Source organism: Sinohyriopsis cumingii, chromosome 2, assembly GCF_028554795.1.
Source record: "Sinohyriopsis cumingii isolate HCF-2022 chromosome 2, ASM2855479v2, whole genome shotgun sequence".
In the NCBI taxonomy this organism is placed as follows: domain Eukaryota; kingdom Metazoa; phylum Mollusca; class Bivalvia; order Unionida; family Unionidae; genus Sinohyriopsis; species Sinohyriopsis cumingii.
The window spans coordinates 9405191-9421611 of record NC_142962.1 but is presented as its reverse complement, the minus strand read 5'-3'; the positions used below and the strand labels follow the sequence as shown (position 1 = coordinate 9421611).

Sequence of the window (16421 nt, the reverse complement as noted above, 5' to 3'; positions counted from 1 at the left end):
AGGTCTGGCCCAGCATTGACTTAACCATTAATCAAAACAGTTTGGTATGATGAACTGTCTTCACAGCATATCTGCTACTATTCACAAAGGACAGACAGTGCAGCATTCAGTACTGGAGTCATACATGGGCAGCATCCAGCACCCTAGTCAAAAGCACAGGGTGGGCATCATGCATCCAGCACCCTAGTCAAAAACACAGGGTGGGCATCATGCATCCAGCACCCTAGTCAAAAACACAGGGTGGGCATCATGCATCCAACATCCTAGTCAAAAACACAGGGTGGGCATCATGCATCCAGCACCCTAGTCAAAAACACAGGGTGGGCATCATGCATCCAGCACCCTAGTCAAAAACACAGGGTGGGCATCATGCATCCAGCACCCTAGTCAAAAACACAGGGTGGGCATCATGCATCCAGCACCCTAGTCAAAAACAGGGTGGGCATCATGCATCCAACACCCTAGTCAAAAACACAGGGCGGGCATCAGCATCCAGCACCCTAGTCAAAAACACAGGGTGGGCATCATGCATCCAACACCTTAGTCAAAAACACAGGGTGGGCATCATGCATCCAGCACCCTAGTCAAAAACACAGGGTGGGCATCATGCATCCAGCACCCTAGTCAAAAACACAGGGTGGGCATCATGCATCCAAACACCCTAGTCAAAAACACAGGGTGGGCATCATGCATCCAGTACCCTAGTCAAAAACACAGGGTGGGCATCATGCATCCAGCACCCTAGTCAAAAACACAGGGTGGGCATCATGCATCCAGCACCCTAGTCAAAAACACAGGGTGGGCATCATGCATCCAGCACCCTAGTCAAAAACACAGGGTGGGCATCATGCATTGTCTCCGATTCCTTGTCAGCAAGGACAAGTACTGTGTTGTTCAGTTCCAGCTCTTCATTAATTTGGGCATGGGATCCAAAACCCTGTTTGGTTTTGGGTTTGTCTCCCACTGGAATGTCCATTGGGGATCACCCTCCCACACACAAACACACAGTTGGAGTGATATCTTAGCATGGTAATCTTTTTGCTTCTTGAGTCTTCTCAGTGCAGCCACAAACTCTCCTCCTCAGCACCACAAGATTCCTTGACAGCTGAGATTTTGCCTGTCGTATGCCTTCATGATTGGGTAATGTATTTGAAGAAGAAACTAGTTTTTAAGTACATTGTGTGTCTTTGATTATACATACCAAATCATAATGCATGCATACAATACCAAGCCTTCCCTGCAATTACATACATGCATACATCAGAGAGTATGCACATTCACACCAGTAGTAATTGACAATTAACATTTGACACCTGTCATTTTCTATACAACAAGAGACCACTCTAGTTTGAGGATACTTTAATGCATCTGTTGCAAAAACAAACGAAATTATACAGCCAGTGTCTTTTCCAACTTGGGATGACAGATGTGCATGGTAATTGATGTACTTCTGACATGTTATAAACAGGTAAGTCTTAATGACGAAACATATTTTACTCTAAATGTGGCTTCATGAGAGAGCATAGATATTTTTATTTACCAGTTTAAATTTCATCTTTTCTGGATGAAATGTTGCTTTTATGCCACTGTCAGTGTATGATGTTTTGGCTGAGTTATTTCTAAAGAGTTCATGAAAAGATGTATGTGTAATATATTTTGAATTTGATAATTGGATCAGCCGATCTTGGTTCTTGTGTTAAACAGTGATGTTCATAAACCAAAGATTTTACCATGTCTGATGTGAGTAGCATCCAGATTAAACTCATGGCCAGTGTAAGAAAGGTGGACTAAGTGAAATTGCTATTTTTTTATATAGAGGCAGTATTGGCCATCTGGCCATCCTTCCACCATGTGGAAAAATTGTATAATGTGCCACTTAAGATACAATCATTATTTTTTGCCCTTTTTGACTTGTAGCAATGTATAACACAATTTTGTTATCACAACTAGTCAAGTAGTTTTTTAATGTATTTGTAATTGGACTTGGTAAATATTATGGTCACCACCAAACAGTGTCCAGATCAGCAAATCAATTTTGCTCCCACAAATTTTATAAGAGTTATTGCCCTTTTTGTCTCAATTTCATTAGTGTAACTAGTCCTGCCTTTTTTATGGAATGTCATGAAGCTTGGTAAATTGTATGGTCATCACCTGTAGATGTACATATCACCTGTAACTTGTATGGTCATCACCTGTAGATGTACATGTCACATGTAGATGTACATGTCACCTGTAGATGTACATATCACATGTAGATGTACATATCACCTGTAGATGTACTTGTCACCTGTAGATGTACATATCACCTGTAACTTGTATGGTCATCACCTGTAGATGTACATATCACCTGTAACTTGTATGGTCATCACCTGTAGATATACATGTCACCTGTCGATGTAAATGTCACCTGTAGATGTACATATCACCTGTAGATTGTATTGTCATCACCTGTAGATGTACATATCACCTGTAGCTGTACATATCACCTGTAGCTGTACATGTCACCTGTAAATTGTATGGTCATCACCTGTAGATGTACATAGCACCAGTAGATGTACATGTCACCTGTAGATGTACATGTCACCTGTAGATGTACATATCACCTGTAGATTGTATTGTCATCACCTGTAGATGTACATGTCAACAAATCATTTTGCTGCTGCATTTGTTTTTAAAGCTATTTATTTTTTTAATGATTGTTACAGTGTCTGACACAGTCTTGTTAGTGCATGTAGTTCTGCAGTTTGACTTGAAGTTTTTAAATGAATTGCTGTGAAACTTGGCACATATTATGTTCATCATTAAAATATGTGCATATAGGAAAACCTGTCTTGAGAGACCACCCCCTTCTGTCCATAAAACATGGCCTCTCAAGACAGGTGGTCTTTCATAACAGGTTTGTAATAAAATCAATCTGTGCATTACACTTGTGGTTGGAAATGACAGGTGGTCACTCATAGCACAGGTAGCTCATGATAGGTTTTACTGTATTTACAAATCTTTGTCATCTTTTGATTATTGTAAGAGTTATTGCCCTTTCTGACTTAGGTGGATGCAAATATTTGTAAATGCAACTGCTCCTTCAGTATCTAGTGGATTGGTGTGTATCTTAGTATATAGTGGATTGGTGTGTATCTTAGTATATAGTGGATTGGTGTGTATCTTAGTATCTAGTGGATTGGTGTGTATCTTAGTATATAGTGGATTGGTGTGTATCTTAGTATATAGTGGATTGGTGTGTATCTTCGTATATAGTGGATTGGTGTGTATCTTAGTATATAGTGGATTGGTGTGTATCTTAGTATATTGTGGATTGGTGTGTATCTTAGTATATAGTGGATTGGTGTGTATCTTAGTATATAGTGAATTGGTGTGTATCTTAGTATATAGTGGATTGGTGTGTATCTTAGTACACATTTTGGTCAATATGAGAAGACATGCATATTAACAAATTATTATACTCACTTAATTTTCAGAAGTGTCCTGCGATTTTTTTTCTATGGATTCATCTCCACCATGGGGCACTGGTGGGATGTGAGAGGGTGGTGGTATATTTGTGCGAGCAACCATTCCTCTAGTGCATAGTTGAGAATGTTGAATGCATCTACTGTTTAGATCTATCAAAATATCAATGCAATTGATGTCACATAAACAACTTAATTTACACCAAAAAAAACTTTATTTTGTTTTCAGCAGCATTTAATGATTTGATATTTATAATTTCATTTCATTTTTAGAGATATATATGCACTGAATGGAATAAATGGCTTGGTCTTGCCGAACTGGCCAGTGAAGACAGGACATCCAATTAATTCAAATATTCTTGCCACAAAGATATCATCCAAGACAAAGACCTTAGATTTGGTAAGTTTTCTTCTCCTATTGACTGAATTTTCTTGTGAATAACATGCACTCAACTACAGACAGTATAGACCCTGATCTGCTGTATAAAATATATCCAGGTTAAAGTTTTAACCCTGATCTGCAGTGAAACATGCACACAGCTTAAAGCATAGACCCTGATTTGATGTATAACATGCACACAGTTTGAAGTGTAGACCCTGATTTGCTGTATAACTTGCACACAGTTTTAAGTGTAGACCCTGATCTGCTGTAATACATGCATACAGCTTAAAGCATAGACCCTAATCTGCTGTATAACAATCACACAGCCAAAAGCATAGACCCTGATCTGCTGTATAACAATCACACAGCTTAAAGCGTAGACACTGATCTGCTGTACAGCATGCACACAGGTTTTAGTGTAGACCCTAATCTGCTGTATAACATGCACCCAACTGTAAACAGTGTTGCCTCTGATATGCTGTATAACATATACCCAGCCCAAAGTATAGACCCAGATCTGCTTTATACATGCACACAACTGTAAGCAGTGTCGATATTGATCCACTTTATACTATGTACACAACTGTAAAGTATAGACCCTGATCTGCTGTTTAACATATACCCAGCTGAAAGTGTAGACCCAGTTCTGCTGTTTAACATCCACCCAACTGTAAGCAGTGTAGATATTGATCCACTCTATACTATGTACACAGCTGTAATTCATAGACCTTGATCCATTATATACTATGTACACAGCTGTAAGGCATAGACCTTGATCCATTCTATACTATGTACACAGCTGAAATGCGTAGACTGTGATCCACTCTATACTATGTACACTGCTGTAAAGTGTAGATCCTGATCCACTCGATACTATGTACACTGCTGTAAAGTGTAGACCCTGATCCACTCTATGCTATGTACACTGCTGTAAAGTGTAGATCCTGATACACTATATAGTATGTACACAACTGTAAAGTGTAGACCCTGATCCATTCTATAATATGTACACAGCTGTAAAGTGTCAACTCTGATCCCCTATAATATGTACGCAGCTGTAAAGTCTCCACTCTGTTCCACTCTATAATATGTACACAGCTGTAAAGTATCAACTCTGATCCACTCTATAATATGTACACAACTGTAAAGTGTAGACCCTGATCCACTCTATAATATGTACACAGCTGTAAAGTGTCAACTCTGATCCACTCTATAGTATGTACACAACTGTAAAGTGTAGACCCTGATCCATTCTATAATATGTTCACAGCTGTAAAGTGTCAACTCTGATCCACTCTGTAGTATGTACACAACTGTAAAGTGTAGACCCTGATCCACTTTATACTATGTACACAACTTTAAAGTGTAGACCCTGATCCACTCTATAGTATGTACACAACTGTAAAGTGTCAACTCTGATCCACTCTATAATATGTACACAGATGTAAAGTGTAGACCCTGATACACTCTATAGTATGTACACAACTGTAAAGTGTAGACCCTGATCCACTCTATCATATGTACACAACTGTAAACAGTGTAGATCCTGATTTGCTGTTCAGCATGTTACCAACATAAAGCCTGATTTTTTTTCTCAAAATGTACCAGTGAATCAGGGTTGAAACTGTTTAACATTGTAAGAAGAACAAACGTAGAACCCTGATTTGCTGATACACTAAGCGACTGCTGATTAGGGTCTATGCAGTTTGCATTTGGGTAGACTTTATACATTGGTAAATATACTACTTTGGAAATCGTATTAACTGCATTAGCCTTGATTTGCAACAAGGCGTCATTTATATATGTCTTGACAGAGGAATTATGTGTGTATTTTGACAATGTACGTATAAATTTAATAACAATTGTTCAACATCTTTAAGGCACTATTCTGTTTGTATTATATTTTGTTTATAATGCTGAATTAATATATATGGTGAATTGAGTATATAAAAGAATAATTGGTAAGTAATGCAGAGTTATGCAATTTCAAGAACATATTTGTTCTGACTTTCTTGTGTAGTCAAAGCTATATGTGGGGGAAAAGATTATAGCAAGAAAAAATTGAGGTATAATGCAAAGCATTCTGTAGACAAATCTACACATAACAAGAAACCACTGTCTTTTCTGTGATTTTCTTAAATATACCACAGTACATGACAGAGGGTAGTTGAATGGTTATCGGCACATACACAGATATCTGAAGGATTTGCTAAATAAACTTGTTAAAATTGGATGCAGTATATTTGAGTGCCACAGGTAACATTATGCAAGCTCAACACAGTGAAGCTGCCATATATTACTGGCATAGTACAGTGGTAAAAAATCCTAAAGCCTCAGGGCCTCTCTAATTTCAGATCAGGCCCCTCCTGTATTCTAATTGTGATGCCAGTCAGGCTTGTTACAAAAAGAAATCTTATTTGCCTAAGAAAACTTCAGTCATGCTGATGAAACATAGAAATGTATTTTAAACCTGGCATAACATGACATGTCATGCTAAAAACATGATTTTTTACTCCCAAAAAAACCTGAGGCTGTCACATTTAAAAAAAGAATCTTCAGCAATCTTTGAAAAGAAAAAAAAACATCGATATATGCTCATTACATGTAGCATTATAAAAATTGCAAATGGTCATGATTGGAGCTGATGTAACACTATCCTGATTGGTTAATAGCAGTTAAAAGGTAAAGAGGTCAGGTATAAACGACCCTTTGACATATTGCATAATTGGTTGACAGTAGCTGTATAGTCTGATGTGTTTGAAGACTGCAGTGGGTGAGTCCTTTGTGCTAATTTCCATGGGTCAAGATTACAAATTGGGACAACCCAATATATGTAAATGAAAGAGCTGCTAGATTTATTTAGGAGAATAAAGTTATTAATTATCATTGCCTTGAATGCGAATGTTTAAGCCATCTACCAAAGATCATTGACAACTTTATGAACAGCAATAGCATTTATTTGAAGCTGGATATTACTGATATATAAAAGGGACATCATGATTATTTCATTTGTCAGAATGTTGTTCAGCTGTGACTTATTTTTAAGGCAACATAGGAAGCAATTAGGTATCAACAAAGCAAGCAAAAGCCAGCAAAAATAAATTTTAGAACTCCTGGTTGTTGGAGTTTTAGTTTGTGAAGCATACTGGGAAAGGGGGGAGGGGCATTTACTTTTTTGCACATATGGCAACCAACATATTGACACGCATCATTCCAGTGTGTACCATATCTGTCAAAATAAGAGCACCACCTGCATGTAACTTATTCGACACGCTGAAATGAATATTCAAATTAGCTGTTTTTATTTGTTATCTTATTCTTGTTAAAATAAACTACTAAATGACACATGCTTATCAGGATGATTTTAGCCATGAATATATTGATTGAAAGACAATAATAAGCACAAGTTTGTGTTCACACAGTTGATTTGTATTGATAAAGGGTTATCACCTGTACTGGACAGAGGGATTATTACTGCTGTATTACCTGTCAAGCTCCATTAAACTTGAAAATATTATCCCCCCACCTCAAATGAAATGGTCCAACCCAATTTGATGGATATACATTTTTCTGTAAAGACAGGCATATCTCATGAGCAGACTGTATCAGATAGTTTTGAAAAGGCTAACATTGTGGATGCCCAGAACTGATTGATCCATACCAGTATTTGCTCACAGAATCCAGCAGATAAGTTTGAACACCAGTCTCTAGTGATGAACACCAGTATCTGGTGATGAACACCAATATCTGGTGATGAACACCAGTATCTGGTGATGAACACCAGTCTCTAGTGATGAACACTAATGACACTTGCATTACCCTCAGAACCCTGTTGAATTTATATTTGAAGTGTAGCAATTGCATTTATGTGTGACAATTAATATTAAAACGGCAAAATTTTGGGCATATGGCATTTGAAGTCTGGGTTTGTGGAATTTGAGTCAAGGCTTGTGAACTTTTATAGTCACCAGCCCTGGGCCTGAGTCTAAACAGTTTGTTCTTTGGGCACTGGTTAAGCTGAAACACACATGATTTTAAAAAAAAAACAATGAAAGTACACTAAGTGCAAGAGTGGTTAAGTTCAGGTGCATTTGTTGCTATTTGAAAATGCAGCACAATAAAATATAAAAATACAGACAAAAACACAAGCACAGATATTGTGCCAGTAAATGAAACATGCAGAACTACTGATGAACCAATCTTCAGGAACTAGGACACTCCGACAGTGATACAACAGTGTATCCCCTTGGGGTGCAAGATTGAGAGTCAAAATCCCCGTGGTGTCTGAACTGGGGGTCACATTGAGTGAAAACCAAACCCTAATGTCTAAACAGGAGGGCAAGTTAAAAATTTGGAGGACTCTGATGCACAAATCAGGGTATAGAGGAAACATTGATGCAGCATCGCAAATTGAAATGAAAACATACTTTGATAGGGATTTTTTCTTTGTATTAAATAACATTTGCAGCATGTATGCTTTGATACCATTTGAACACAAGAAATGATCCAGAACACAAAATTGCATTAAAATGTGAAAAACTGTGTTGTATGTGTAGATATTATTGGTGCCAATAGCATGGCAACAACGATTTTAATGTTATTGCGTAACTAACACTTTTATTTTTTTGTACCAGTAAAGTTAAAGACAATTGACATTGTAAAGTTCATATATAAGTGGAATCTAAATAATCTAGACCCTGAGTATTTTTATTCCTGGCATCTGTTGCACAGATCATTTTGTTTCATTTTAAAATAAATTTTCCTTAAATTGTCATCTTTAAATTTTTTGTTGTCCATAGTATCTTATTTGTATGATTGAAATCTGATGTGGTTTATACAAACCTTATGGACAGGTTCTGATTGGATTGTTTCCTCGAAGGCTATAGAAAATGTGTCCATTGATCTGTGATGAAGGAATTATATATTTCATTAAAGACCAATAGCAGCCTATAGTCATATCAGAACATAAGAGTGATTACTTAGGGAAAATGTGGACACAAAGATGGTCTGCACATTATGGCATTTAGTGAGTGCACAAAAAAATAAAAGTATTCCCCCTAAATAACCTTTTGCTCCACATCCACACACTCCCAGCTTTTGCAGGATGATGTGGATACTCCTTTCATAAGGAAATAGTTGGCAGAATCTCTGGAGTTTGTTATATTCAGTATGAAGACTTTGAATCATATTCAGTTATTCATGTGTTGAATTACAGAAGTATTTAGATAACAAAGTTATCTATATTATAATAATATGAGAGCGAACATGGATGAAAATTATCTGTCAGTACTCACACTTTTGAAGTTAGATTGTCTTGAAGAATGATGTTATTTTATATTATTCTTGTGGAATATGTTCATCACCAGGTTTAACTTCTTCAATAATATTAAATATTATTTACAAAACAAAGATTTTTCATTCAGTGCCACCTTGTTGAGATCAATTTTTTACTATCACCCAGACAAAACATCTGCATGTAAAACCTGTGTGAAGGTGAGCAAAAGTAAATTAAAATGTTTATGGAAACCATTCACAATGATTTTGTTCAAGGTTCCCATTCAATGCCACCTTGTTGAGATCAACCTGTGTGAAGGTGAGCAAAAGTAAATTAAAATGTTTATGGAAACCATTCACAATGATTTTGTTCAAGGTTCCCATTCAATGCCACCTTGTTGAGATCAACCTGTGTGAAGGTGAGCAAAAGTAAATTAAAATGTTTATGGAAACCATTCACAATGATTTTGTTCAAGGTTCCCATTCAATGCCACCTTGTTGAGATCAACCTGTGTGAAGGTGAGCAAAAGTAAATTAAAATGTTTATGGAAACCATTCGCAATGATTTTGTTCAAGGTTCCCAAGAAAATCTCTTACAGTTAGGCTACTAACTATATAAGAGTAATTATGATAGCAGATTTGGCCACAGGAAGGAGTACAAACGTATTCATTATATGAGATTTAGATGGGATCTCATTATGTAGAAGATGGAATCTCATTGTGTAGAAGATGGAATCTCATTGTGTAGAAGATGGAATCTCATTGTGTAAAAGGTGGAATCTCATTGTGTAGAAGATGAAATCTCATTGTGTAGAAGATGAAATCTCATTATCTAGAAGATGGAATCTCATTGTGTAGAAGATGGAATCTCATTATGTAGAAGACAGAATCTCATTGTGTAGTAGATGGAATCTCATTGTGTAGAAGATGGAATCTCATTGTGTAGAAGATGAAATCTCATTGTGTAAAAGATGGAATTTCATTATGTAGAAGATGGAATCTCATTGTGTAGAAGATGGAATCTCATTGTGTAAAAGGTGGAATCTCATTGTGTAGAAGATGAAATCTCTTTGTGTAGAAGATGAAATCTCATTATCTAGAAGATGGAATCTCATTGTGTAGAAGATGGAATCTCATTATGTAGAAGACAGAATCTCATTGTGTAGTAGATGGAATCTCATTGTGTAGAAGATGGAATCTCATTGTGTAGAAGATGAAATCTCATTGTGTAAAAGATGGAATTTCATTATGTAGAAGATGGAATCTCATTGTGTAGAAGATGGAATCTCATTGTGTAAAAGGTGGAATCTCATTGTGTAGAAGATGAAATGTCTTTGTGTAGAAGATGAAATCTCATTATCTAGAAGATGGAATCTCATTGTGTAGAAGATGGAATCTCATTATGTAGAAGACAGAATCTCATTGTGTAGTAGATGGAATCTCATTGTGTAGAAGATGGAATCTCATTGTGTAGAAGATGAAATCTCATTGTGTAAAAGATGGAATTTCATTATGTAGAAGATGAAATCTCATTATCTAGAAGATGGAATCTCATTGTGTAGAAGATGGAATCTCATTATGTAGAAGACAGAATCTCATTGTGTAGAAGATGGAATCTCATTATCTAGAAGATGGAATCTCATTGTGTAGAAGATGGAATCTCATTATGTAGAAGATGGAATCTCATTGTGTAAAAGATGGAACCTCATTGTGTAGAAGATGGAATCTCATTGTGTAAAAGATGAAATCTCATTATGAAGAAGATGGAATCTCATTATGTAGAAGATGGAATCTCATTGTGTAAAAGATGGAATCTCAGTATAAAGAAGATGGAATCTCATTATGTAGAAGATGGAATCTGATTGTGTAAAAGATGGAATCTCATTGTGTAAAAGATGGAATCTCAATATGAAGAAGATGGAATCTATATAGAAGATGGAATCTCATTGTGTAAAAGATGAAATCTCATTGTGTAAAAGATGAAATCTCATTGTGTAAAAGATGGAACTTCATTGTGTAGAAGATGGAATCTCATTGTGTAGAAGATGGAATCACACTCTATAGAAGAAAAACAAACATTGCGTACATAGTATACTGGTTGACAAAAATATGATCATGCAGTTTTTCACTAGAACAGCTCTTGTTATATGTTTTTCACTAGAACAGCTCTTGTTATATGTTTTCACTAGACCAGCTCTTGTTTTATGTTTTCACTAGAGCAGCTTTTGTTATATGTTTTCACTAGAACAGCTCTTGTTATATGTTTTCACTAGACCAGCTCTTGTTTTATGTTTTCACTAGAACAGCTTTTGTTATATGTTTTCACTAGAACAGCTCTTGTTATATGTTTTCACTAGACCAGCTCTTGTTTTATGTTTTCACTAGAACAGCTCTTGTTATATGTTTTCACTAGAACAGCTCTTGTTATATGTTTTTCACTAGAATAGCTCTTGCTATATATATATATATATATATATATAGAGAGAGAGACAGACAGACAGAAAGACTAATCTATTCTCAGAGACAGCTAGAGTTTAATACCAGATAACCCGTTTTACCAATGTGAAAGTCCAGTCAGGCAACCAAAACATATTAATAAATGATCATTTTAGAAATTGTAATGGAATTTTTTGTATTGTATTTTCTAGCAATAAACATTTGATCCTGACATTGATGGGCAAGTCCAAGCAATGTCTATATGATTCTGTAGTTAAGTGCTGGGTTGTTGCCATCAGTAAGAGGTCACACTAATCCTCAGTAAGAGGTCACACTAATCCTCAGTAAGAGATCATACTAATCCTCAGTATGAGGTCACACTAATCCTCAGTAAGAGGTCACACTAATCCTCAGTAAGAAGTCACACTAATCCTCAGTAAGAGGTCACTAATCCTTAGTAAGAGGTCATACTAATCCTCAGTAAGAGGTCACACTAATCCTAAGCAAGAGGTCATACTAATCCTCAGTATGAGGTCATACTAATCCTCAGTATGAAGTCACACTAATCCTCAGTAAGAGGTCACACTAATCCTCAGTAAGAGGTCACACTAATCCTCAGTAAGAGGTCATACTAATCCTCAGTAAGAGATCATACTAATCCTCAGTAAGAGGTCATACTAATCCTCAGCAAGAGGTCACACTGATCCTAATGTGTATGATACTCATTATCTAATTAATTAATCACAGTTCTTACTACCAACCCCTCAGGGTTAAGCCTTAAATAAAAAATACACAGGAATGTTAATCTTTGGTCAGCACACCAACATTATATGGCGGGGGGGATTTTCTTAGGTTGGCACAATGAATGCCTGTGAGCTAGTATTATGCTTTTCATTGGTCTGTTGAAGAAATGAACACTTAATTTAGAGCATGCTAAAGTCGCTTCTGCTTGCAGACTTTAGCTAAAAGAATATTAAATACTTAAACCAGTCACAATTTTTGTTTCATAACAAATTGGCTGATGGGGTAATAGCTAAACAAGAGTTTATGTTGAAAGCTTATAGTACCCTGACTGTTTAGATATTGGATGATGTTTCAGATAAAGTACTGATGGGGTAATAGCTAAACAAGAGTTTATGTTGAAAGCTTATAGTACCCTGACTGTTTAGATATTGGATGATATTTCAGATAAAGTACTGATGGGGTAATAGCTAAACAAGAGTTTATGTTGAAAGCTTATAGTACCCTGACTGTTTAGATATTAGATGATATTTCAGATAAAGTACTGATGGGGTAATAGCTAAACAAGAGTTCATGTTGAAAGCTTATAGTACCCTGACTGTTTAGATATTGGATGATATTTCAGATAAAGTACTGATGGGGTAATAGCTAAACAAGAGTTTATGTTGAAAGCTTATAGTACCCTGACTGTTTAGATATTGGATGATATTTCAGATAAAGTACTGATGGGGTAATAGCTAAACAAGAGTTCATGTTGAAAGCTTATAGTACCCTGACTGTTTAGATATTGGATGATATTTCAGATAAAGTACTGATATTCAAAAATTATTTAATGTGTCATTCTTGGTTCTGGATTAGCTGTCAGTTTAGTTTTACTCAAGCTACATGTACATATTTTTAAAAAAAAACAATTATATTTTCTTTCAGAAAACTGTACTGTGTAATTTCACCCACCCACCCCAAAAAATATGTTATACAATTTTACAGTTTTGGAAATTATTTATTTTTTGACAAGAAGATTTACTACATAAGACCTAATTGATGGGAATTTCTCATCAAGTTTGACAGTTTTATTTAAAGTGGCTATGAAACATATATCAGAAGATGAAAGTAAAGGCTAGTTGCTGTTGCTAGCATCATTTTCCTTTTTTAATTAGGTGCCTTGGTTGGATGGACTGTGTTCTTAAGGTCTGATCTGCGTTGACACACTTCCACATTGTTAAACATCAAATAACATGGTTTGAGGGGCTTATTATTGTATAGCCTGTCATCTGTCTAATTTAAGTATTGTAAATTCAGAATATATATATATATATATATATATATATATATATATATATATATATATATATATATATATATATATATATATATATAATGAGGACTTTGTATAGTGTTTAATCTTTAAAAGCTCTAAATGCTTTACAACATTAGACAACACCTATAACATAAAAAAACATATATAAATATATTGTTATAGAAAACAAGCACCATGAAATTAGAAAACATAAAACCATGCTGTAAATATTTAAAGTATTGAACATTATTAGGTCTTTAAGTATATATATATATATATATTGTGCGATTATTCCCATTTCGCTTACAAATTTGCATGCCCAGGATCCAGTAAAATGGAAAAACGCTAACCACATTGTAAAACCATTAGCTTGTCCAACACCCAACTTTTCTCTTTTTCATTTTAGTTCCATTGAACAACAACTTCAAACAGTTTTTACTGTGTAATCTCACTGTCTTATATGTCTGAGTATTGTGGTCTTTTAAGTGCAGGATACCACTGAACCTAGAGAGAAAAAAAATCTACAACCTTGGGTTGCCAACCAAATTCTCATGCACATGTTGGAGCCTTTGATCCAACCCAGGATTTGAGTTCTGTAACCTTTCTATCATTATATTGTTAGATAGTAAATTATTTTCTCCTGCTGATACACATAATTTATATTGCCAGGTTTTCTTGTCGGATGATGGCACCCTCCACATCATGTCAGCTGACCAGTCTTGTAAGACACAGTACAGTATTGGTGAAAAATCATTGGTCCAGATCCTGTCACATGAGCTGATGAGCCAATCAGAGGGTTTGGAGATTCTTATAGCAACAAGTGATGGAACCCTAATTTGCATGGGCTCTGGACAGGAACCCGAGAACAAATATTTTGATGAAGAAGATAATAAAATACGTTTATCCCTTACACTACCATCTGAGACGAAGTCCCCTAATGATTTTGTGTTTTCCAAAGCAAAGGTAATACAAATTTAAGTATTGTTTCAAGGTATATTATTGATATGATTAGAGCAGTTATAGAAAAATATACAGTTTTAGAAGGAATATTGCCATGCAAAGAAACTGCATCTTGATTCATATAGTGAAAAAAAACCTGTTTCATGGATCTTAGAAACCTGTGTAAATTGAATTTGAAAGCATTTGTTTGTTGTAAATCAGGTTTTATTTTGATAGATTGAAACATCAAAAGTATCTTTTTTTTGAATCAATTATGAGACTATTATAACCTAAGTAACAGAAAATAGCAAAAACCAACACCAGTTCTAAAATTCAGCAGATAAATTATTTCACTAGAATACAATGTGAAAATTTAAGAAGAACTTATAATATCGTTAATTAAATCCAAAGTAGTTCTATATATTTTATCACAAGTACAAAAATATAGAGTATTCCAAATAAATTCTAGTGGTATTACAAATTAATTCCAATCTGGAAAGGGGCCCCGAGTGGCCGAGTGGCCTAAAGCACTCTTCGTTAAGGATCACTGCCATCTTACCTCTGTCTGCGTAGGTTCTTATTGTCACAAACCACAAAATTGAAGAACTAATATTTCAATAACCACCTGTGAAAACAACAACACCTACAGAGAAATGTAAGTTATGATTAAACAAAAAAAAAAGAAGTCTTTTTTTCTTTTTTTTCATAAAAGTAAAAGAAATATGAAACATTTAAAAAAGAAACCTTCATTACTGATTATGAACCACTCTGGTAACCTAAGTGGTTAGAGCATCTGCCTCGGATGCAGGAGGTTGCAGGTTCTAAACCTGGCCAAGTCGTACCAAAGATTTATAAAGATGGTACTAGCAGCTGCCTCACTTTGGCACTCAGCATTAAGAGGTTAGTGTTAGGACTGGTTGGCCTAGGATAATGTGACATGGTGGGACATGATGCCACTTGTCTGTGGTATGATGCCCCCATGCTAGACGATCTCAATAAACTGCTACTCTGTAGACAAAACCACACAAACATTACTGATTAAAAAATTTGAAGTGGGTCGGGGCATAGGGGTATGCAAAATTTTACCCTTTATCCATGAAATTTTGTTTCACAATGTCAGGAAAGCAAAGTTGACTTTTCCTTACCATGAGTCATTGGCTACATCCTACCCAATTCTTTCCCCCAATTAAACCCAATTATGTTCTAAAAGTAGTGAATTTTGTGTGATTTTATTTATGTTCTAAAAGTAGTGAATTTTGTGTGATTTTATTTATGTTCTAAAAGTAGTGAATTTTGTGTGATTTTATTTATGTTCTAAAAGTAGTGAATTTTGTGTGATTTTATTTATGTTCTAAAAGTAGTGAATTTTGTGTGATTTTATTTATGTTCTAAAAGTAGTGAGTCTTGTGTGATTTTATTTATGTGTGTAAAGCAGTATAATATTGCTTGAGATTAAATTTTGTATCTCATAAGTTACATTTAAAATATGCACAAGTTTACAGTTTTACCAAAGTTAACATTTCCACCAACAAGCTTACAATTTTTCCACTAAGTTTACAATTTTACCACCAAGCAAAACACTGTGGAAAGAGTGAAATCCCAGTAGTTTTGCCTCCCCCCCCCAATTCTGTATCATTAAACAAGTTTTGAGACCAAAAATTGCAAAAGATATTGAATTTATCCACAATTTTGCACCTGAAAACATGACCATGCAATAATCTGCCTTCAACTATTTTTAATCACTTAATTTTGGAAATAATCACTTTGTTACTTTTTAATCCTTGTAATAAAACTAGCTGGTAGTTTTCATATTTCATATTCAGAATGAATAGTTTATAATATTTTCACAAAGTATAATCAATAATTTGTGTAGTTTAATAATATTCAA

The 16421-nt window shown here is 35.2% G+C and overlaps 1 protein-coding gene across 1 annotated transcript in view; it reads left to right on the top strand.

The window, feature by feature from the left end:
• LOC149804321 (uncharacterized) overlaps positions 1 to 16421 on the top strand; it is a 90586-nt gene that overhangs the window by 49281 nt on the left and 24884 nt on the right. Inside the window, exons 9-10 of the mRNA XM_089938773.1 lie at positions 3738 to 3864; positions 14264 to 14557. Coding sequence (XP_089794899.1) covers positions 3738 to 3864; positions 14264 to 14557 — 421 coding nt within the window. The remainder of the gene's footprint in view (positions 1 to 3737; positions 3865 to 14263; positions 14558 to 16421) is intronic.